The sequence below is a fragment of the Ammospiza nelsoni genome, chromosome 13 (assembly GCF_027579445.1).
Source record: "Ammospiza nelsoni isolate bAmmNel1 chromosome 13, bAmmNel1.pri, whole genome shotgun sequence".
In the NCBI taxonomy this organism is placed as follows: Eukaryota; Metazoa; Chordata; class Aves; order Passeriformes; family Passerellidae; genus Ammospiza; species Ammospiza nelsoni.
Window position 1 is genome coordinate 9,835,062 of NC_080645.1, and position 24,043 is coordinate 9,859,104.

Here is a 24,043-nt window from a genome sequence, read left to right on the forward strand (position 1 = left end):
AGTACATAAACCCACAAAAAACCTTCCTGTGGCAGTGCTTGCCAAACTTTCAAAACAGTCATTATGGTCATTAATTCACTGTTGCCTTCTATCAAAGTTTCCTTCTGCCCTAGGTTTTCCCTTCCTTTTCAGTAACAGTTTGTTTAGATCTCAGGCTCTGGGGTTCAGAAAAGTCTGAAGTGTGTTTGTAATGCTGTGTCTCTCTGTTGGGATTTGCTCTGTATCCATTAGCTGAAGCTGCTGCTGAAGGTTTGGGCACTTTGCTGCTGTATCTCTGTGTCCCTTTGCAGGCAGTGTCTGTGCTCAAGGTGGCAACAGAGCTGCTTTTTCTCTCTTGGTGTGCATCAGGAAAATGTCTCCTGTTTTTAACTGTCAGCAGTGGGTTTAACAGGAATTCAGTTTAGAAGAGACATGTCCAGCAGCATTTCCTGCTGCCCAGGCCAGTTTTGAACACCTTTCAGAAAAAGAGGCAGGTGCTGCCTGTCCTTGTCAGCCCAGCAGTCTGTGGCTGAACTGCTGCTTCAGGACACAGCTCATCTAGTGCAGATGCAGTTTCTTTGGGGTTGTTAAAGCAGTGGTGTTTGTCAATCAGCAGATCTATAGGATCTCTTGCAGGGGGAAGTATTTCTTAACTTTTTTGAGTTTTGTGTTGCTCAGTTTCCCATCTCACTGAAGCACCCTGCTAGCATAACTATAGGGTTGCACACTCACCTCCTCTGTGTTCCTGGCCAAGCAGGGGAATCAAAGGACTTAGGGTGCAAGGAGGGAGAAGCTCAGGATCTCACAGTAGCCCTCAGTGGCTCAGATGTGACACCAGCCACCTTTTGAGTTTGAGTTCAGGGATTGGATTAGGGTGTCAGCTTCCTGTGTAATGAAATGGTTTTGTGTGTGCGTAGGGAGGAAGTGTAGTAGGATGGAGACACCCCTTCAAAGAGCTGAGTTAATGAGTGAAGTTAATTAGTGGCTTGATCTTGTTTAATAGCTTGTTGCTTCCTGAAGTCCAAGTTGCCATGTTTTCTTCTCCCTTGCCTCGTCCCTGTTCTTGGTACTACAGGCCAGCAGCTTCCCCTGTGCCCTCTGGTGCTCTGATCATCCAGAAAACCAACTCAGAGATGCAGAGAGGCAGGAAGTTACCCCAGAATGTTCTGTGGGTCCTTTAAAGGGGGAGTGAAGAAGGTTTCTGCCAGACCCATTGATAGGTTGAACTGATTTGCTGTGGATTAGACAAACACCAGACCTGGAGCAAAGGAGGAGACAGGGTCATGCATGTGGGGGTAGAGGATGGGAAACTGGACTTTTCCTTTTGGTGTCAGGCTGCTAAATCAACATTCCTGATGAATACAGCCCAAAGGTGGTGATTCACAACAAGTTCATTTCTTGCTCTGAATCACTCCAGAGAAGCTGATCCCTCTCTGCTCACAGTGTGGCCTGAGGAGACCAATTTTAGGCTTTGCAGCCTAATTGATTTATGTTTATCTGTCCCCTCCTCCAAGTAACCTGAAATGGTCTGTATTTCCCCAAGTGTAAGAGTTCATCTCCAGCCATTTCCTGGGAAAAATCAGAATTAATTATTTGGTTCAGCTATGTTCTCTCAGCTTTATTCGAGTTATGTATAGATGTCAATTGTTTGTATTTTAAGTTTTTCATTCTTTTAATTTGAATAAATATATTTTTTCCTTTTCAGTGATATTGATTTAGTTGTGTTTGGAAAATGGGAGACATTACCTCTTTGGACCCTGGAGGAAGCTCTTAGAAAGCACAATGTAGCAGATGAAAACTCAGTAAAGGTTTTAGATAAAGCAACTGTAAGTTTGGGGGGAAGAGGGTATTCCCTTGTTTTAAGCTGAATTTTTAATCAAAGAAAGATGTTGGTTAAAAGAATGAATTTTTATAAGCAGTAACTTATTTTGTATATTAAATTTGAAATAGAAGATAAAGAACTTTTTTATTTAGTATGATTTTTACTACCAACAAAATAATTGATACTGCAATAACAAAAGCATTTTTTCTGTTGTGGAAATTGTCTGATATTTGATATGCACAACATGTTGCTTTTAAGAGAGATTGGACTAGTCAGTGTTGTGCATTGATGTTTTTAAACTAGGGCATTTCTGGACTGAGTTTTTACATAAGTAATTTTTCTTGCAAGTAGGCAGGTATAATCAGTTTTCATGTAGAAGTACTAAGTACAGCATTGTCTAAATGGGTAGTGGTATGTCTTGCAAAAAATAGATAAATTCTATTATAATTTCCTATCTTTTGCTAATTGTAAGAGTATTGGGATATCTAAGTCATAGCTGTTATTAGTAGAGAGAGGAAATTTGATGGTCACTCAGGTGGAGACACATCAGAGTACTCTCCATATCTTGTACTTCTTAATTGAAGTTCATTTTGGTGAGGAAGTGATGACCCCGGTGACATGAGTTGTGTCATTTCTGATGTCTCCAGGACCATTTCTCTGTTTCTCCAGTGTTTGTCTCCCTCTGGTGTCTGTGGTCTCCACCAGAGCTGAGCTGCTGCAACAGCAACTCACCCAAACCAGTCCAAAATAAATCACCTGGAAGGTGAAGCATTAAGTTCTGTTCAGCAGGACAGTAAATTGAAAATAGTGTTTATGAAAAGCCAATATGAAAATAGTGTTAGAAAAGCCAAGTTTATGTAAACAGATTGGCAAGGCAAGTGAGTTCATAAATAGGAGTCCTGATTTCACTGCCTACCTCCTCTATAAATTCATAAAAAACTTCAGGTTTGCTGGTGCATATAAGTCATAAATGAAACCAAGTGTGTCTTGGAAATCTGTATTGACTTATTGTATCTTTCTTTTGCAGGTACCTATTATTAAACTGACAGATTCCTTCACTGAAGTAAAAGTTGATATAAGCTTTAATGTACAGAATGGGGTTAAAGCAGCCCAGCTCATCAAAGATTTTATCAAGGTTAGGCAACACTCTCATGGAACTACACAATGAGTATTTGATAACTTAATTTTATTTTCTGTTTTACTTTGACTGCATCCTTACTAGAGATACACTTTTACTCTGTTGTTTTTTGTTGTTTGATAATGCTGAGGGATAGTCTTAAATTGTAGATATATTGCCTTAAAAAGCATGAAGATAGTAAATTAGAAGAATAAAATATGGAGTAGTTTTAATGGTACAATGATTAAGAAAAATGCACTATTGCCTGTTTTAAGTGTTCTGCTCCTTTAACTGCAGTTCATTGAGCTCTGCACTTCAGAATTTCAAGATGTGAGATAGTCTTCTCACGAAAGCCTGAAGGTGTTTTTGTGTGTGAAAGCATAGAAAATCAAGTTGCCTGGGTTACGTGTGACCCTCTGGCCTTGGGTCAGGGGGTGAGAGGGGTCTGTGCCCCTGGGGATGGAGCAGGAGCTGTGTGTGGCAGCAGGGACAAGAATGCAGCCCTGTGGTACCCCAGCCCAAAGAGCAGAGCAGGTCTGGTGCCAGCAGCTGGGGCAGAGAAGTGGCCAGGGAGGATGTGCAGGCTGTGGCTAGGGCCAGGGTCAGCAGCAGTGTGGGGCAGCATGGACCAGGCTGGCAGTGCAGGGCAGCAGCTCTGGAGCAGAGTGGAGGCACTCCCAGCAAGGCTCCCCACGTGGTGCTTTCCCACAGGGCTGTTCTCCCTGCAGGCTGAGCCAAGGCTGTGCAGCTGTGCCACACCACAGCTGGCCTTGAGCACGGGCAGCTGAGGAGGAGGTGGCACAGGCTGCTCTGGAGGGTCCTTTGTTTGACTTGGAGAAAACTTGGTGTGTTCTTGCCAAGTGACTTTGTTGGTGTTCTTGAGGCACTCTCTATGTAACACTTGCAGGGCATTCTCTTGGGTCTTATTTTATCACATATAACTTCAGTACCTTTCTGAGATGTCATATTTGGAATTAGGCTTGGAAATGCCTCTTTCTCTTCATCCAGGTTGTTTAGGAAATCTGAGGCAGTTGGAGCCTTTATTAAGGGTGTGCAGTTTTCCAAGAAAAATCCCATCTCTAAATTTTGGTATATACTGATATTCAACACTTCAGCTTGTGACTGGAAGTTTTTAATAGTTCAAAATCTTTGGTTAGATAGTTAGGGATCTTCAGTTAGATGGGACTCCCAGTACTCACCATAAGGCTCCTGCAGAGAGGTTCTTGGCAAAATTCTTCTTTCCCTTGAATCTTTTTGCAGTCGCAGACATAGTGATCCACATTTCATCTGTGACACTAAGGAACTTTTTGGCTCTGTGTTGATAAAAGCAGTGATCTTATTAGTCCTCTTTTGCCCCTCCCCTGTGAGGGGTGTACAGAGTGCAGGCCTAGCCCAGCCTCCACTGCTGTCCCAAAGCCGCCTCTTAGGGGAATCCATGCACATAAACCCTTTAAAGGACCAGTTACCCAAAGGTATTTTGCTTTATTGAAGATGTTACCTGGGTGTAATAATTTTGAAGGGCTTTCTTTAACTCTGGGCATCTGAAGTACTTGCAGGACAGAAGTCTCAGGGCACTTTGAGCTACCTCTCAATTGTAGCAAGAAGGTTTTGTTACAGATGTCAGTGTCTCCACAGTTGTTCCTTTGCCATATTTTTCACTTGTATGAGAAAAGTAAGTGTGTGTGTGTATATATATATATATATTCAACACAAATACTTCTGATTTTACAATGTGATAACTTTTTTCTCTTGTTAATATCTGCCACCAGAGTCAAACAGGTAAAATACCTGTGTTGATTGTAGGCAGGGCATTGGCTCTTCTCCACAGTTACTAAAAATGATAGGTTAGATTAATGATTAGATTAATGATAGTTACCTTAAAGGCAAAACACAGTAAAACATGGTTTCAATATGCTCTCCATTGCATGCATGCATCACAGTATTGTAACAGCTTTGTTTTTCTCTTTCAGAAATATCCTGTGTTACCGTTTCTAGTTTTAGTATTGAAACAGTTCCTGTTACAGAGGGACCTTAATGAAGTATTTACAGGTGGAATTGGTTCTTATAGTCTCTTTTTAATGGCTGTCAGTTTCCTTCAGGTAAGTTCAATGGAATCTGTCAATGCCATTGTGCCTAAGGACATCACCTTAAGAAGGAATTTGATCAACCCTCCAGTTTAATAATTTAAGCTATCACTTTTTGGGGTTGCACCCCCTTTTCATTTAAAATTAGATATGTCCCATCTGTCTTCTGTTCCTTCTCTGATGCTGATACTTTTGGTACAAAAGGTGTTTAGAACATCTGTTGGTGTACCAATGCCAGGCACTGATATATATGATTTTGATACCCATGATGCGACGTGTGTCATTCATGGTAAAACAACTTGAATATTGTATAACTTGCTTGGAACAAGTTCCATAAGGTTGGTGTTAGCTGCAGCTGTCCTTTGTGACAGTCCTGATTGGTCTCCAGGTCACACACCCTGTATGTGCTTTCACAAATGCAGTGTAATCTTGGTTCTCTGGATTACTAAGCTGATATCAAACAAAACATCTTTTGCAACTTTCTCTTAAATCTAATAGAACAAAATGCATGAGCTAAATCTATATTGTTGTGCCTGGGAGAAGGAAATACTGAACAAATATGAAGTAGCTGATTTTTGGCTGTATCAGCCCTGTTCTTTTTCCTGAACTAATGTTATGTATAGCTGTGTTTGCAAGTGTATGTCCACACTTTTCCAGACTGTAAATACTCTAAAACCCGAGCCTGGAACTGGAGCTTGGTGTTTGCTGAGTGCCTTTGCAGTTCCCTGCTGAGCACAAAACAAATAAGGGCAACATGCATATAGTTTAAAACCATAATCTCTCCTAATCCATTTTCTTATGTTGAGTAACAGCACTTCCATTTGCTCATTAAAAAATATTTTTAAAAAAGTTAAATTTCATATCTGTTACAACTCTGAGCTGGTTTTGTCCACTCAGACTGCCTCTCAGGCTGTTTCCTTAACAGTAGAGCTAAACTGTGTTTAGCTGTGCACATGAGAAGTCTGTATTTGTATTGCAGACCCAGGTTTGTGAGGTACAAATATCTGCTTTTGCACAAGAACCCTGCCATTAGTGCTGGAAGTTCACTGATTGGACTAAAAGTTCAAATGCACAAAGATTAGTGTTTGACAGCCTTTTTTTGAAGAGGTAATTATGTTATAAAAGTTGTCATAGCATCTTATTTTAGAGATGCAAAACTGCTTAATCAAGGGAAAATACTTTATTTAGACATATCTGTTTTATTTTTTATTTCTGTATTTAGACGTGTTTGCTGTGAAAAAGTGAAGAACTTGAAGTCATAAAAGAATGATCTTTTTTTTCTCTCTTCTTAATAGCTGCATCCCAGGGAAGATGCCTGTATGCCCAATGCCAACTATGGTGTTCTTTTAATAGAGTTTTTTGAATTGTATGGACGTCACTTCAATTATCTGAAGACTGGAATCCGAATAAAGGACGGTGGCTCTTATGTTGCCAAGGATGAAGTGCAGAAAAGCATGTTGGATGGCTACAGACCATCAATGCTGTACATTGAGGATCCATTACAGCCAGGTATCCTCAGAAACCAAAATGGAATAGCACTACTATTAAATGTTTAACAGATGCACTGCAGGATTTTTTTCTCTTCATATATTTTACTTGTACCCTGAGAATTGCTAGTCTGGACTTCTTTACATTTAAATCCCTGTAGATATTTTAAGTTGTTTATGCTAAATAAATAAATAAATTATATATATATATATATATATATATATATATATATATATATATATATATATATATATAATATTTCTGCTTTATGCTAATCCTCTTCTACAAGAGGTGGCTACAGTTAGTTGAGACTTAAGAGCAATTTTAAAAACAGATTACTGTCTCGTGCCTGAAAGGTCATGACCATAGTTTCAATCTTACTCATTTATTTATATTCTTATTTTAAGGTAATGATGTTGGGAGGAGTTCCTATGGTGCCATGCAAGTGAAGCAGGCTTTTGATTATGCCTATGTTGTTCTGAGCCATGCTGTTTCCCCAATAGCTAAATATTATCCTAACAACGAAACAGAAAGGTAAAGTCTCCAAGTCTAAATCTCAAACATTCATTGCTTACATTTTTCTGTCTCTAAAAATTAATTGTGGTGATGGTTTTATTTTGTTTTTTTTTCCTGGTTTGCAGTATATTAGGGAGAATAATTAGAGTTACACAAGAAGTGGCCACATACAGAGATTGGATATCCAAGCAGTGGGGAATGCAAAGCAGAACAGAATCTTCATGTAATGGTGAGTTCTGACTCAGCAGGGATGAGGGAGAAACTTCCTGCACATTTTGCTTGTATAGATTTTATTGTTACTTTTGCCTCACATAAGTCTATGTGTGCATCTTACTAGTAGTTTCTTCTTTATTTTTCAGTATTCATGTCTTTTCATCCAGAAAAGTCAGATTTGTACAAGAGTAAAATGTCCCCATCTTTGTTGTACTGACAATGGATTTGGTTAGTAGAGAGATCTGTAAAGAGTGCTGCTTTCCAAAAAGAGACTTTGGAAAAACTTCCAATTGAAATTACCACATTGTCAGTGTCACACTTCCTTTGTCCTTTAAATATGGACAAGGTTTTAACAAAAATTGCTGGGCATGCTAGTTTAAATCTGAATCCTTAAATACTGCATTTTTAATAGTAATTTTAAAGTCTAACACCAAATGTTTGAGGAAGAAATACTTAAGCCAGGATTCACTATGTAAGTGGAATAAGTCTTTTAAACAGACAAGTCTTGAAATGTCAATCATGATCTTGTTTTTAACAAATCGAAACACAAAATTGAGCCAGAGAACTTGGTGACAATGCCCTTTGGAATCTCCTTAAATCCATTGCCCATCTTCTGACTTCAGCAGCCAGTTGCCACCCTCTCTTGGTGCAGGTGTATCTGCTGTCTGGAACTTTTTTAACTAGAATTAATTTTCATGCTCTCCAGTTAATTTTAGAATGTTTCCTGTCAGAAGTGTTCTCTTGTTAGCGATTAATCAGAGAAGATGTTTCAAGGACCCGTTCTTTTGGCTAGGCTGGGATTTTTTTTACTTGTTTTTAGAAGCTGTGTGAGTGATTTGTCGGCTGGATGTGCTCTGTGCCATTGGAGCTGTGACCCTGCAGGCCCTGAGCTCCCATCACCTCCCTTTTAGCTGCATTTGTGCACAGACATCATGTAAATCTCTACCTCCTAAGTGTCTCATTTCTGATAAAGCAGCAATCAAAAAAGAAAAATAACCCTGTATTAATAACCCTGTGACAGTAAAAGTGGTTGTCTTGTTGATTTAGTTCAGATCTAAGTTCCAACTTTTGTTTTTTTAAGGCAGAGCTTAGTGATATATGAGAGTTCTGTATCTTGAATTTTCAGTGTAGGAAATCCTACAAAGTAATGGGGCTTATTTGGAGTTCATCTGATCCTAGAAGCTCCAGCAGAAGAAAAATTGGAGTTGCTGAGTACTGGGCATACAGAATTTAAATCTCTGTATTTGAGTGCTGTTGAAGTGTGGCATGGAACAATCTACAGCAGCACATCTGAACTTTTTTGCTGCCTTCTTCCACATCTTCTGTCCCTAATTTCCATCTCAAACCATGGGCAGTGCTCAGTGCATTAATGTCCATGTGTTACTGTGGATGTAACATGTATTTTGTATCTTAGGAGCTATATTAAATAACCTCAAGGCAACATGTTTTTGCATTTAAATGTGTGGTGATGCTTCTGTTTTGTTTTTACTAGGTAATGGAGTAACCTTGATAGTAGACACTCAGCAGCTGGACAAATGCAACAATAATCTTGCTGAAGAGAATGAAGCACTGGGAAAGCCTAGAAATAAAACTTCAGAAACACTTAGTAAACATTCTTCAAATTCTTCATCAGGTCCTTTATCATCATCATCATCTACATTGTCCAGCTCTAGTGATGTAGTAAGTACTGGAAGTTTTCTGACTCTGCTTTTTAAAATTTCTTTGGGTTTTTTCCCCTCTGATTTATATTGTCACAAAATACATTTTGGGAGCTCACAATCCTAGTCAATTAATTCATCCAGAATCCTAACTTGCATAAGATGTTAATTCTTATGCAATTTCTACACATACAAGTTGCAGTGTGTTTTTGACACAATACATGTAGAAAGTGAATATATAGACACAAAGTTTCACAGCCCTCTTTTCTCTGGGAAAACTGTATTTCAAAAATAGAACAGACTGGTAATCCTAAGACACATGCTTTAAAAAACAAACAGGCCAAAAGCTTTCAAAAATATCTGTTTGGGAATTTTACTTTAAAAATAAAAGGCAAATCTCAAAACCAGAATCACATATCAATACATCTTTAAATCTGTTTTACTTGATAAGAATTCTGGATTGAAAGAATTTTAATATCTAGTAAAGTAAACAAGTTTTCAGTTTTGTCCACTGTTAACTTTATTTTTAAAAGAAAATTCACTTTTAGAAATACTCACTCTTAAGAAAAGCTCACTAATCCTTTACATTTTCCTGAAGGATTCTGATGGAACACCTTGCAAAACCTCTAAACAGTTGAGTTGTCGTCAGTCTACCACAAACAGAGTGGGGTCACAAGAAGTGTCACTGGAATCCTCCCAGTCAAGTGGGAAAACACAAAATAGCCAAACAGCCAATACATCCAGCAACACGAACAAATCTCAGGTTTGTGAAATGTTTGAAAACAACAACTGTGTAGATTATTTGAATATTACACATATCCTCCATGGAAGGGTAATTTGTTCTGGAAAGGGAACACTGCATTTTTCACCTCCCTTTTGCCCCATTAAAAATCTCCCAGCACTGATTGTATCTAAAGCCACCTGGTTCTCTGTTAAGCTTGCACAGATGAATTTGCAACCGTGGCTTTCCCAGCTTTAAAAGAGATGAAGTTGGTCTGACTTGTACACCAAATTTGCCAGAGGTGTTCAGCTGTGTTGCACCCATTTCCTCCTTTGCAAAAAGCACACCAGCCAAGTTTTGATTGCAAAATATGAGAGATGAGGTGTGCCTACACTCAGTGAAAGCAGTTCGCAAAAATGTGTGTTTAAAACTCTGACTGACTGCTCTTTTAGCTGTTGATACTTGTTGCTCTGTCTTCCACTAAGGGAGGTGAAGATTCTTTGTGATAGATGACATTCACCCTCATTTTCCCCTATGGCCAAACATCCTTATGATGACAACTGTCAGAACTTATACATTTAGGAGATTTTCCAACTGAGGAATGCTTCAGTATTCTGAAAATATTTTATGCCTCTATATACAGTATACCCTGGATATATGCAGTTTAAATTCTTACACTTTTTCAGAAATTGGGTCTTTATGTTTGAAACATAGTCCACAACCTTCTGGAATTCTTTCCTTGAAAATAATTCTGAAGACATGCCTCTTATCTGCTGATGATTTGTCTTCTAACAGGACAATTCACACACCTGGTCTTGGCTGTGCTATGGGTGTGTGTTTGTATTATTGGGCAGAGCTAATTCCAGGCTGGAACGTGCATGCCCATGATCTCGTCTCTGAAAAGATGGGGTATGTCAGATCATGGGCATGCACAGATTTGAGCAATCTTCCTGTGCTGTCTTAGATTATGGACATTTCTGTAAAATACCTTTATACTTTCCAAAATTCCAAGTGCTCTGCCCCTCTTGTTAGGGGCTAGAGATGAACATTTGTTTGCAACCACCCGGGTGGGAGATTGGCCCTGCAGTGCTGCTGTCCCAGGTTCCCTCTGCCACGGCAGGTTTTCCAGGCTGTTCTCAGGGGTCAGCGTGCTGGTTGTGCAGGAGCAGGGCTGTGTGACTGCCATGCCTTTTCCCACTGCAGGGATTGCTGATCACGTTCTCTTTCCTCCACAGCACGGATCCGCACGGTTATTCCGCTCCTCTAACAAAGGCTTCCAAGGTCCAACAAACTCAAGCCATGGTACCTCAGTCACGAACAAACAGCACCAAGGCAGCAAATCACACCATCAGTTTTTCCACGGCAAAAAGAGGAAACACAAGAGGGATGCAGCTCTGTCAGACCTTTGTAGATAGTTGACTACTTTAAGACTGTTCTTCTGTGTGCAATGATCTCATGCTACAGGATAGTTTGATAGTGACTCCTTGGATCTCTTCTGGAGCTTCAGACTGTTCAGACATAGATTAGCAACTGCATTTTTTTTTCCCAGCTCGCCACGGAACGGAACATGAAGATTGATCACTGCAAAAAAACAAAAAAAAGAAAAAAAAAAAAAAAAGAAAAAAATGGAAAAAAAAGGAAAAAATTAATTTTTTAAAATGAGGAAAAAGGCTGCTCATTTGATAAGTCATATGCTACAACAGGGTCATTTAGGATATAAAAGCTTGAATGTAAAATAAATGTATTTCCCATCAGCTCATGCTGACCTGTAGAGATAGTACTCAGTGTGTCTAGGGGGTGGTAACAAACAAATAAAACACAAAAAATAGGAAAAAAAAGGCAAAAAATTGTATTTTGAGGGAAACCCAGCCTTTAAAGGTGAAAGTAATTTGTGCATGATTTTTTAATTATTTTTGCATATACTTACCATTTTATTGTGTATATATAGATGACCATATAGGAAAACTGACATTTGTAATAGTGGATTTGTTAATACTTTTTACATAACATTACTGTTTAAATTGTAAACATAAATTTTTCTCAGGATTAGTTTGGAAAATAATCTGAATTGTCATCTTAACATCCATATAAAGAGACATTACTAGTTGTATTGCTCAGATTTTCTTTTCTTGGCATTTGGAAGATCTCATAGAACTTTTGATCTGCAAAAGCTGTTCCTCTGAAAGAAAGGTTTATGGTGACAAATGAAGATTTTCATTTGTATAAAGTGTACATGTACTTTGTGTAGACACTGAGCTTGTCATCTCTGAGAAGTAACCTTCACCTTGTTTTCTAGAGTGCCATCATTTCAGGCAATGGGGTTTTATAGTTGCATCCTTCTCTTCCTCCCCTTAGTGGTCTCTCCTCGACCCTTCCTTCCTTTTTTTAAGGAAAAATAAAGGGCCACTTGGGGTTTGGGGGGGTTTTTTGGTTTTTTGTTTTGTTTTTTGTTTGTTTTGGTTTTTGTTTGATTGATGGTGATGATTTTTTTTTTTTTTTTGTTTTTTGTTTTTTTTTTTTGGTTAAAAAAAAACTAAACAACAAAAGTCAATTTGTTACAGACATTTGCATTCCTGGGCTGCTTTAATCCCATGCCTCCTTGTTTGTGCCTTTCCTCCCCCTTCCAGGTCTGGGTTTTTTTGTCTTTTATATTTTTGCTAACTCCTGTAGGAGATGATAACTGTTGAAGCTTTAAGTAAATTTTACAATTAAAGTATTTTTTTCTCACTCCCCTCTTAGGCATTTTTATATATACACTTAATTATTAAAAACAAAACAATTTCAAATAATGAAATATACTTTATATTGCCTTAAAGACCCAAACCTTTCATATCTCCTAATATTTCTTCATTGACCTAGTTCTCATTTCATTGAAACTCCACACGTGTGAGGTTCAGTCACATCACAAGTCTAGGTTGCAGTACCTTTGATGCCATGAATGTGAATGAAATGGAAAATTGCACTCACAGGCATAGTTTGGAACAGGAGTGGGGACACTTCAGTGCTAGAGAGTTAAGTGGCATTTACTTTCACATATTTCTGTAAAGAGGAGAGTCTGTACTTGGCATACCTGGCTGTATTAAATGCAGCAGTTCTGAGATGATGCTTTTATAAAAAGTACTGTTAGCTTTGAGAAACTTTTTATATACATTTACAGAATACTACAGACCAACCTGACCTTTATGGGCACTAATGAGTGCAATGATTTTTAAAGTAAAATGAGACCAGAACCAATGTTATCACTTAAATTAATAAACATTTTCAATGTGTTAAAGTGTTTTACTTCAAAAAGGAAAATATATATATATATATATTCCAAAAATACAGCAAGTCATAACATTTACTCCAACACTAAGCTTACGTGATGTTAATTTGACAATTTTTTTTTAATTTTTAGAGTCATATTTTAATTTGATCAGATAATTTTATCAAGATGTTCAGCTTTTCTTCATAGAAACTAGTGAAAGTTGTACCACATTATGCATAGTCACTATTTATTTTGTTTTAGATTATTGTGAATGTGTAGACTTATGTTCACCGCTTAGGGAACAATTATTTATAAATTATATTAATCCAGTATTGTTAGCTGCTATTAGCAAAACTGTTCCAAAACTTAATACTTGCAAAGATCTGTATCGCATTTACCACACTGAAGTGTTTTTAAAAGAATCACCCTCATTGTTGAAAGCAAATGTACTCCTAGGGTGCAGATATTAGTGTTCCAATAAGCATGTGATAATTTTAAGGTGGTGGTAGCGGGAAGATAATCTTGATTCCATTGGGAATCTTAGGTTTGCCTCAATTTATGGTTTTCATAAATTTAATGGAAAAAAGCTTTTCCTGGACTGCTCAAGTTTCTTTTTGGTAAACAGTATCTTTCTAAAAGAAAAAGAAAAAAAAAAGAAAAAAAAAAGAAAAAAAAAAAAAGCATGAAGGAAAAATTGAGGTATTTTACATTGCCTCAAATGACCAGCATTGTATTCATAAAATACTGTATATCTTGCAAAACTTTATTTAAACGGAACAGTTGAACTGTTCGTTTTTCAATCTGAAGTAAAATACTTTCAAGACCTTTTAGTTTGCCTGCTCATTTGTCTTGTACATTTCATCTCTGTATTTGACTCAAGTCTAATTCCTTTTTGAGTTTCAATACTTTTGTGAAGATTTTGTGAATATATGAAAAAAAAATAAATGTTTAATCTAACTACTGCAGTTTATCACCATTCTTGACACCCTGTCTTCCCCTTCAGAGCACTGTGGAAAGAGTTTCTCAAGTAACATTTTTTGTAGGATCAGGGTCCTTCCCCAGCTGACTTCTGGGCCCTCTGCCTGGAGTTTGGAAGCTGATTTTGTTCAGGTGGCCCTGGTCTGCTGGTCTTCCTTTCAGGAAAGCTGGAGCAGAGTCTGTAAGCTTGGGAATAAATGGAAGATAATACATGTGTAATGATTTCTTAATGTATGATCTTTGTCTAATTTTCATCCTCAAATACACAGGAAGCTTATGGAAGGATGCATTTTCCTTGTCTTCTGAAATCAGCTGTGGGATGGTGTTGCAGCTGCAGGGCAGCAGCTGCTCAAAGCTGCCATGCTGAGGGGGTTGTGTAGAACTATTCAAGAGTTAATTGGATTTACTGGCAGCTAAAATCCATGTTCAGCAGTTCCTGAAGCACAGCTGATGTTACTGAAGTGTGTTCTTGTCCTTCCCTGGGAGACGTGCACATACTGCAGGTTCTGGTACTTTTCCTTCTGGTGCTCCACTGCACACCATTGGAAGTACATAAATAATCTGGAATGTTTGTATATTGTCCTGTTTGGCATTAAATTGATTTGCTGAGACTCTTTCGATTAAAAAGAAAATTGATCAGATAGTGTTTGTGGTTAAAAATGTATGTATTTTTTAATTGACAGTCTTCTCTCTTGTGGCAGAAAAGAAGCTGAAATGTAACTAAATCTTCCTGTTTGTGAGACATGATTTCTGTTTTGTCAGAATTTACAGCTCAGGTTTTGAAATACTAAATCCAAACTTGTTTTCCTAGAACTAAATCTTTAGAAAATAATTGTAGTCCAGTGGCTGGTGACAACTTTTTTAATGTCCTTTCAAAATGGACCTTTTCCATTTTATGTTTGGAGTCATCATGAGTATATCTTGAAGTGAGCAGCTGGTTAGAGAATAGTCTTACCTGGAAAATGCATTGTAAATAAATGCAGCCAGCCATTTGACATCTTGATGGATGCTAAAACTCATGATAGATCTTAAAACAGAACGATTGACTACAACTTTACTTCGTAAAGAGTAAAAACCATAGGAGATAAAATGTGCCTTTGTTGGGAATCTTGGCCATGCTCTTGGCAATAGCCAGCTCAGAGGTGGCCTGTTCCATTTGCTCCTTCCTGTAGCAGTGCAGGATATGGATGAAACAAGGCTAGAAAAAGAATTTTAATTTTATTTTGCTGTAAGTTAATTGCTGAAAGCTGATGGGATCCTGAAAATCATTTAAGTACACCTATTAGAAGGGGAAGATGAAAAATCTTGGGTGTCCTGTGCATAAAAGGCATTTGGAGGAATGCCATCTTTCTGCTTCCAAGGTGCATGGAAGTGAGGTGCTGTGGGGTTCTGGTGGGTCCCTTTGCTCAGGCACTGCCTTGGGATACCAAATGACCTCAGCAGTGAATTCTTGCAGGTGTTTCTGCTCTGTAGCAGGTCTAAATAGCTCTTGGCATTTGAAACTTGCTGCATTGAGTTTCTGAATCCTTTTTCAACTCTGAGCCCACCCTTTGGTTTTTGGTGCTAAATGTGACATCTTTCAAATGCTGTCCAACAAGTTATAGGGAAGCACAAAGGGGATGCAGATGATTAGTGCTTTAAGAAGGGTATTTCCTGCTACTATAGCAGCTCTTTAAAGGAAAATAGACCAAAAACCCTTTGATTGAGCAGGCTGAGGTAGGAATACAACCCCTTAGCCCTCACATATCCATATTTAAATTATTCCATGTAAATTATTTGACAATCTAATGTTGGGATGTGAGGCTGATTGTTTTAGTGTTTCTGTATAATGAAGTCCTACTTTCCCAGAGTGCAAACCTCTGCTAGAAAAAAACACTTGACTGTGTGCAAGAGCTGGCTTGTAAAGAATGCATTTGTGTGGTGGTAGAGAAATCTGAGGAACCATGAGTGCAGAATTGGTGAGTGCTTTGCTTGTTTAAAATAAATAAAATGCTCTTGTGCGGGTATATGAAAAGACCTTTGCTTCTGTATGAAGCAATGTTTGACTCTTGAGCTTAAAGATCATTAAGCAATCAAATGCTTCTGAATAGCTGCTAGTGAAACTAATCTGCACTCTGGGCTGCATTTTCCCAGGTCTAAAGTTCATTTGTTGTGCTAGATTTGGTGACAGCGAGATCTGAAAATAATCCTGGTTCAAATTGCTCATTTATGCTGCCTGGCAAAAATATCTGTTCTGAACTTTAAGCTACCATCTTAAAAAAAGCCAAAATCCCCAAACAAATACATCTTCCTGGTCTGTACACAACATATTATTGCACCAGCAATGTGAAGAAATATTTTTTTTAAAAATAACATGATGTGGTTGAGGTGAAATGTGCATTAATGGTTGCTGTTTGCATTTCCCTCCTCCTGTGACCTATTTCCAAACAGGACTGTTGCTCATTCTTAGAATAAATAGGAGACTGATTAAGGCTGGGTTGGGGTTTTGTCCCTCTTCACTAAAGTGGATCTTGAATCAAGCTGCTTTGTGGTTGCCTGGTGATCAGTAACTATGAAAAGACATTCTCGGTCAGAAAAATCAATGGCTTACCCAACAGCAGGTAGAAATCTTTCATATTGTCTTCCTTCAATGCATGTTTGCTTTTCCTTGTCAAAATTTTTCATGGCGCGTGGGAGGAATAACTTATAAAATAATGTAGTATTTCTATAAGATTCTTTTCATCCCAAAGTGTCTTACTAACCTGATGTTATGATATCAATTTTATCCGTCAATATAATGTCACAAAGCATGATTGCTGACAATTTCAAGTGTGTCTGATCTGCAGTGTATGCCACCTCCTGAATCGCTTCTGTGCAGTGTTTAAGCCACCAACTCAATCTACAAAAGGTAGTTTGAAGGCTCTGGCTTTATAATGTTTTTTGAATGCAGGCAGTAGCACCTTCAGATAGTGGTAACTACACACAGAATCCCACTAATCTAAGGGTAGAACTGATAAAAAGGAAATTTGTTGCAAAGAAATATTGGGACAGTGTTAGTAGGGTGGAAAGCCAAGGGGGTAAGGGCAGTGCTGGCTCCAAGGGAGAGGCTGCCCTGTCCTTTCCTGTCGTGCCCAGGGGCAGAGACCACGCTGCCCTGCACCTGCCCTCCTGCACCAAGGGCTTTGTAACTAGTCAGCACTTCTGAGCTCTTCAGGTGAGTCACGCAGTGGTCTGTCAGAAGCAGAACAAACTTCTTGGGGAGTACAGCCAAATACAGACATTGGGAATCCAGAAGCTGAGGCATTAATGTGAAAAATAAACCCAACCTTTGTAGTTACAGAGAACACTGGTCTGGTAATTTTACCTGGCATGGACAGTCTGATTTTTAAAAAAACTAACCAAAGCAACACCTAAATCTTTAAATGAATTACTGCACTTAATTTCTATTGAATAAAGTGATACTTCATGGTAAAATTTTAGAGGAGTATTTTTAAAGTAAAAGCTATAGAAAAGAATAAGTCATGAAATAATGCAGTTCTATAGTTTCTGTATTATGTAACTATTTTGCTAATTATTACATTTAGACAAAAAACCTGTCCACAAAAACCCAGTAGTTGTGAAGTATAATTACTGTCTTTGGACATTTGTGAAAGTCTAATGTTCTGGTGCTGCTTAGTGAGGGAAAACTATAATAGACAATTGTGATGACCTGGTGAAACACTAAAAGGACATAAATTAGGACTGATGTTTATTTCTCAAATGTCATTATTGGAAAGTTGTTCGTTTTCATTTCTTCTTAATGTCTTCATCAGTGTCTCAGTTTTTACAGGCTTTTCCTACCGTGGTGCCTCATCTGGCCTGCACAGCACAGCACATCACACCTGTCCTGCATCCCAAACTGGCTGCTGGCCTCCTGGAGATTAAATTTTATGAGCTTCATGGATTCTTTTTAAAGAATAAAGAGTATCCATTTTGGATACAGTCCTGTTTGAAGCTAGCCAGGTTTCTTTCCCAGTTCAGTAGTTTATCCACATTGAAAAAATTTTTTGTAATGCCAGTACAACCAACTATCATGTGGACATTCTTAAGCACCAGACAATCCTTACCTCATGGAATTAATCACTGCCCAGCTGATTTCAGTTAATAATGTGTTGTACTGAAAACAAATGTAGTGAAGATACAGAATGAACAATTTTAATGTTACTATGTCAAAAATTCTAAGATTTTATTGCAAAGGAGAGAAATCTTTGCTGTTGGAAATTTGAGGTTACACTTCTGCCTTACTCTAAGAATCACCACAGCCTGGTTTTGTTGAATTTAATGGGAGTTCTTCCACTGATTTCACTGATAGCAAGTAGGACTCTGTGATTTCAGGATATTAAGAAAGTATTTTCCACTTTAGCCCCTCTTTGGTTTGGCGCAGTTATTATATTGGTTTGTTTGAAATTACCAACTGCATGGAGGAAAACACACTATGTTTCTCAGCATAGAGGAAAATAAAGGGAGGGCTATGTTTTTCTTTGTATTATCTTTTTCTTTGTATTATCTTTTTCTTTGTATACTCTTTTAAAATCCCCATTGTGATCTAAATAAACTAATCTTCAAAAAGTAAGCTACTTCCGAAAGATCAATGAGATAATATGAAAGGCTACATCCTCAGGTAATAGAAATAAATTTTACCTCATTGTTTTCACTGTAGTAGGGCTACATTGATTTAATCAGATGAAGGTTGTCCACACACTTTTAAAACTGATTTGTTACAGGGATGAGGGGGTTTGAGTTTGTTATGTTGTTTTGGTTATTTTTTTTTTTTGGTAAATCCATGTTTCCTAGTGGATTCTTTTAGAACTTTGTGTTCTACAATTGTATTCCAATTTACGTAAGAGCATTTTCTCCTAATAATATGCATTGTCCATTTGTTCCTTATTTTTTCCAAAGTATTCTTCTTTTCTTTCCAGTATAGAAGTTATACTAATGCAGGTTACTAATGCAGAGATACTGAAAGTGCAAATTGAAAACAGTTAGCTAAATAGTTTTATCATTTACTGTGAACATAAAACGATCTGTTCTTTTCTGTGTTCTTTCAATCAATAGCATCTTCCATTTTGTGACAAGCTCCACCTGCAGTGTTAGGGCCCCTAATAGGGAAATGGCCTTCTTTTCATTTATTTTCCTTTCTTGTGTAACTTACCAATTAACAAAAAGAGTGACTCCTCAATAAAGACCATCTAACAGTTTTCTAGGAAGCCACAGATCGGGTCCTCTGTCGTTGTTGAGAGTAATTAAATTTCTAGAAGAAAATGTTCCATTTTATTACAGGTCAGCTTGAGTATACAGAAAGATTTAAAGTTCAGGCTGATGTATAGCCCTTGGTTCAGTACAAATCACACCTGCAAGTCAGGTAAAAAGGTTAAAGCAATTAACCAGCCACAGATTGTTCAAGGAATAGTGCATTTTCTTGTTCTGAAAATAGATAGAATCTTAAGCATGAACAGGAGAGGAGATGCAGGTGTTTTTTTGTTTGTTTGTCCAAGAATTCAAACACAACTTCCTAGCCCAGGTTCTGGAGCTGCAAGTGATGGGACTTGTATTCCTAAGTCCTTCAGTTCCTCTAGGAAACTCTGCATGGGCTCCTCAGTCACACACTTTTTTGCACTCTTGGTACCTTCCCTAATTATCATTTCCCAGTGCTGTGAACTTGAGCTAAACTGTTCACTTGAGTCTTTCTTTCTTTGTTGTCCCACTAACTTTAATGAAGGCTGGAGTGCTAGAAAGCACAATTATCTTTCCAAGTCAGCCAAGAGCCTTTGACAACTTTAAAGCAAATAACAAGAGAGCTGAATAGCTTTCATGTCCCCAGAGAAACATGTATGACATCTATTGCTCTGCTTAGAAAAAGCAGCAAATTATTCCCCAAAGTTTGGTCAATTAATCCAAAAGCCGAAAGTGCAAACCACAATACAGCAGTGAAACTCTGCCTTCTCTTTGGCCAGGCTGATGCAGTGAGATGCTCATGCATTTAGCAGCATAAACCTAAGAGTCTTCAGCAATTGATTCTAATATTGCCCTGAAAATAAGGGTGACAGCAATGTAGCAGCTCAAAACAGTGTCCTCCTACATCCTTCCTAAGCATGTCGTGTCTAGCAGGTTGGGATTGTTCTATTATTAGATATCTTTACAGGAAATAGCAAATAATTTACTCAAGTTGTTTGTCTCATTCTCTAAATTGATCAGTGGCCAAAGAGAGTGGAGTGTGTGCGGATGCACACTGGTAAATAGATGCTAAATCTCATCCAAAACAAACAATTTTCTAATAAATACTTCCTACTGTAGAGTTCATTTAAAATATTTCATTTCTGTCTTTCTGAATCAGAATCATGAAACTAGTGATGAAAAACAGAAATTATGGTTGTCTTGGTCACTGTTTCTGGGTATTTGAGGAACTACAAAAAGGCAGCATGGTAAAGCATGCTTCCCAACCCATGCTGCAGTGTTGCAGGACCTCAAAGGAGTATTTAAAAGGAGTGAATATATTAAAAGTCTACTGCTAATTTTGCAAGTACAACTTCACATATTGTGGTACTTTATACAATGTCTACCCCACAAAAGAGTCTGCTCTATATTAATTTTCAAATTTTTCCTAAAGGTTTAAAAGAATACTTTCTGAGGTTATAAATATATTTCTGATTTGCTTCTGTCACATATTTATTTGGTCAGCAACCACTTCATGAGTCCTAACTGACTCATTTATGGGAACTACTGAAAATCTGAATGTTGAAACATTTTGCAAATAAAATTATTTAGAACTAAATAAATAATGAACGCACAAACTGAAGGCAGGTTCAACCCACGGTGACTTTCTAAGAAAAATGTAAACCCCTCACATGAGAATTATACTTGAAGTTTACTGTGTTTTTCTATCTCTGCTTCTTTTTAAAATAGTAATCTTTCTCTGTCTCATAATGATTCATGACCCTGGATATTGTAGCAATTTACACTGAAGCACACATCTGAATTGTACAAAACAGGCTCCTGTAATGCTCTTTAACTCACTTTGCAGATACATTTGTTTTAAACATCCTATCTACAAATAACTTACACAGAAAACTAAAAATTTTGTTTTATTAGATTTTTATCAGAAAATATGTTGCATTTTAACAAAATCTCTAAAAGTATTTATGATATTGTTAGCCAGTTAAATCTTGAGAAAGATTGGATTTGTGTGTTTAATACTCTGACTTCATACACTCAATATGTACATATCATTGTAGAGCTGTTGGATATTTTCTAAGCAAGAACTTGAAACTAATAATGGTTGCTTGTCTGTGAAGAAAACTTTCACAGAAGCAAATACAACCCTAGGGATTGCTGTACTCAAATTTGGACATTTCAGAAGGACCTCCAGTGAAGGACTACATATCCACAGTATCTGACATTTACAGCTACCTCACATGCATAGGAAATTCATTTTGGATTAATTTACAAGGGCAAAAAGTTAAGCCACTAAAAGCACAGGTGAGATGGTGACACTGCTCACCAGGACAGAGCCCCGTGCCTGGGTGGTGGCGCTAGCAGGCTCCGGCAGCGCCGGCTGCTCTCCAGGCAGGGGTGGTAGCACCTGCTAGTGAGAGCCACCCTGGCTGCCCTCGGCTGCCGGCGCTGAGAGAAACCTCAGCAGCACTAAAAAGAACGGGGGAAGTCTGTATGGAACACGTGCAGGAGGCAGTGAGCAGGATATTAATTTCCATATATTGGGGTTTTTTTCTTTTACATTTTTTTTTCTTTCTTTTTTTTTTTTTTTTTTTTGCTAAAAAGATGTTACAGTAATTGCTGATAGTTTAAGAGTAATCTACACAACAATGTACATAAAGCACTTGGAATGCTTTGGAGCTGCTGCCATTAAAAAGCCCTACAACGTCAGCAGTCGTGTTGAATCATGCAGGAATTTTAGATCTTACTCTGGGATAGCAAATTCTTTTTGTGGGTATACAGAAATAATGTTAACTAATCTGTGTACTCGGAAGGTCCACAAAATTCTGATGAAGTGATAAATTGAGTCCATCTGTTCTGAAACTACTCCATTTATGATCTCAGCAGAACAATGTATTTTCCATTTCCTGCAGTTTTTGAAATGTTATTATCTAATCCAACGTCCAGTGAAGACAATTCTTTTAAACAATAATTTTACTGGAAGATCCTTCTTCTTTCCCCTAAGAAATGGTCTAAGCAGCCTGTGTGCTACTTCCATCTGAATGCTCCTCTAATTTCTGAGTGCTTTTGGACACTAGGTCCAAAACAGGAATGGGAGGACCAAGGTATGATTAGGTACCTTGCCCAAGACTGCACGTAGGAGTGTTGTAGGGCAGGGTTCAGAGGAGCAGAGTCCAGCTCTCCTGCTGCTCAGTCCTGTGCCTCAGGTACGTAACCACTTCTCCAGCTGTATTCCTTATCTATTGTCTCACATAGCTGAAACTGGATTTAAATTCCTTCCCAAAATTCAGCCTGAAATCATCCTAATAGCTGGGCAGTCTCAGACAACATAGCCTTTCCCATTTTCCCAGCAATGTTGGAACAGGAGCTCAGAGAGTCAGGCTTGTGATGTGTGCCCTGAGCTGCTGCTCCCTCTGAGAGTCACCTGAGCACATCACTCGGGCCTACGGAGAGGGGAAAGCACCAGCTGGCTGGCAGGGCACAAATACAAACTGTATTTGGTTACTAAGGTATTGCTGCGGTCATGCTACGTCCATGGATGACTAACACACGGCTGTGGCTGCAGGTAGCCAGGCACACACCTGCCTGCCATGGGCTGTGTGCGGTTGCTAGTGACTAACAGCTCACCAGATAAGCTTAATCCAAAAATCCATGGAAATCAGCATTTCTTTCTGCTGCCTCCAGTGAGCTTTGCATTGGACTTGAAGTGTGTGGAGCCAGGCTCCGTCTGAGTTAGTGGCCATATGTTGGAGGCTTGATGCTCTGAGGCATCACTGCCAGCCCGTGAGGGTCCCAGGGAACAGTCTGGGGACCCAGTGGGGCACAGGGGGCCTGTGGCTGTGGGGTGGCACAGCCGGGTCCCTCAGTGGAGGACAGGAAGCAGGCCAGTGCTGTGGGATGGCAGTGCCAGATCCCTCAGAGGAGCACAGGGAGCCTGGCGCTGTGGGGTGGCAGTGCCAGGTCCCTCAGTGGGGCACAGGGAGCCCGGTGCTGTTGGGGTGGCACGGCCAGGTCCCTCAGTGGGGCACAGGGAGCCCGGGACTGTGGGATGGCAGGACCAAGTCCCTCAGTGGAGGACAGGGAGCAGGCCAGCACTGTGGGGTCGTGGCCGGGTCCCTCAGTGTGGCACAGGGAGCCCAGGGCTGTGGGGTGGCAGCGCCAGGTCCCTCAGCGGGGCACAGGGAGCCCAGTGTTGTGGGATGGCAGGGCCAGGTCCCTCAGTGGGGCACAGGGAGCAGGCCAGTGCTGTGGGATGGCATGGCCAGGTCCCTCAGTGTGGCACAGGGAGCCCGGGGCTGTGGGGTGGCACAGCCGGGTCCCTCAGTGGGGCACAGGGAGCCCGGGGCTGTTGGGGTGGCATGGCCAGGTCCCTCAGTGGGGCACAGGGAGCCCGGGGCTGTGGGGTGGCATGGCCGCTTCTCTCATGTGCAGCCCGGCCAGGTCCCTGGTTCCCGGGTGCTGCCTGCCTGTGACGAGGTGCCAGAACCACTACGGCAGTAGCCAGATGTAAAAAAGTGGCTGTAAACTTTTGTATTTTTCAGAGTCCCGGGCAGAATTCTGTTTCCACCGCTGCACATCGTGAACGCTGATGGGGGGACACACGGACTCCCAGGCTGTGCGGGACAGGGCACTGCAGACGCAGAGCCGGGGAGCGCTGAGGGGGGAGCGCTGACGATGGGGGAAGCCCCTCACGATGTGGGGAGCCCCTAACGATCGGGGGAGCCCTGACGATGTGGGGGAGCCCCTCAGGATGTGAGGAGCCCCTGACGATGTGAGGAGCCCCGGACGATGTGGGGGAGTCCCTGGGCCGTCCCCCGGCGGGGCCGGCGGCGCTCCCGGAGCGGGAGGAGAGGCAGAGCAGGAGGGGCGATGCCGCCGCGGTCCCGCCCTCGCCGCGCCGGGGAGGCTCCGCGGGCCCCAGAGACACGTCGGGCGGCGGCGGCAGGAGGAGGAAGAGGAGGAAGAGCAGAGCCCGGTCCAGCCCCGAGCCGCTGCCTGCTGCTCTTCGCCGGCCGCAGGTGAGAGCGCCC

General features: G+C 39.9%; 1 protein-coding gene across 1 annotated transcript in view; it reads left to right on the top strand.

Annotated features, from left to right (window-relative positions):
- Positions 1–13,802, top strand: part of TENT4B (terminal nucleotidyltransferase 4B) — a 41,509-nt gene extending 27,707 nt beyond the window's left edge. Inside the window, 9 exon segments of the mRNA XM_059481332.1 lie at positions 1,685–1,805; positions 2,829–2,936; positions 4,889–5,017; positions 6,298–6,511; positions 6,898–7,024; positions 7,132–7,235; positions 8,712–8,899; positions 9,476–9,640; positions 10,834–13,802. Of these exon segments, the coding sequence (XP_059337315.1) occupies positions 1,685–1,805; positions 2,829–2,936; positions 4,889–5,017; positions 6,298–6,511; positions 6,898–7,024; positions 7,132–7,235; positions 8,712–8,899; positions 9,476–9,640; positions 10,834–11,013 (1,336 nt within the window). The 3' untranslated portion in view covers positions 11,014–13,802.
- The last annotated feature ends 10,241 nt before the right edge of the window (positions 13,803–24,043 follow it).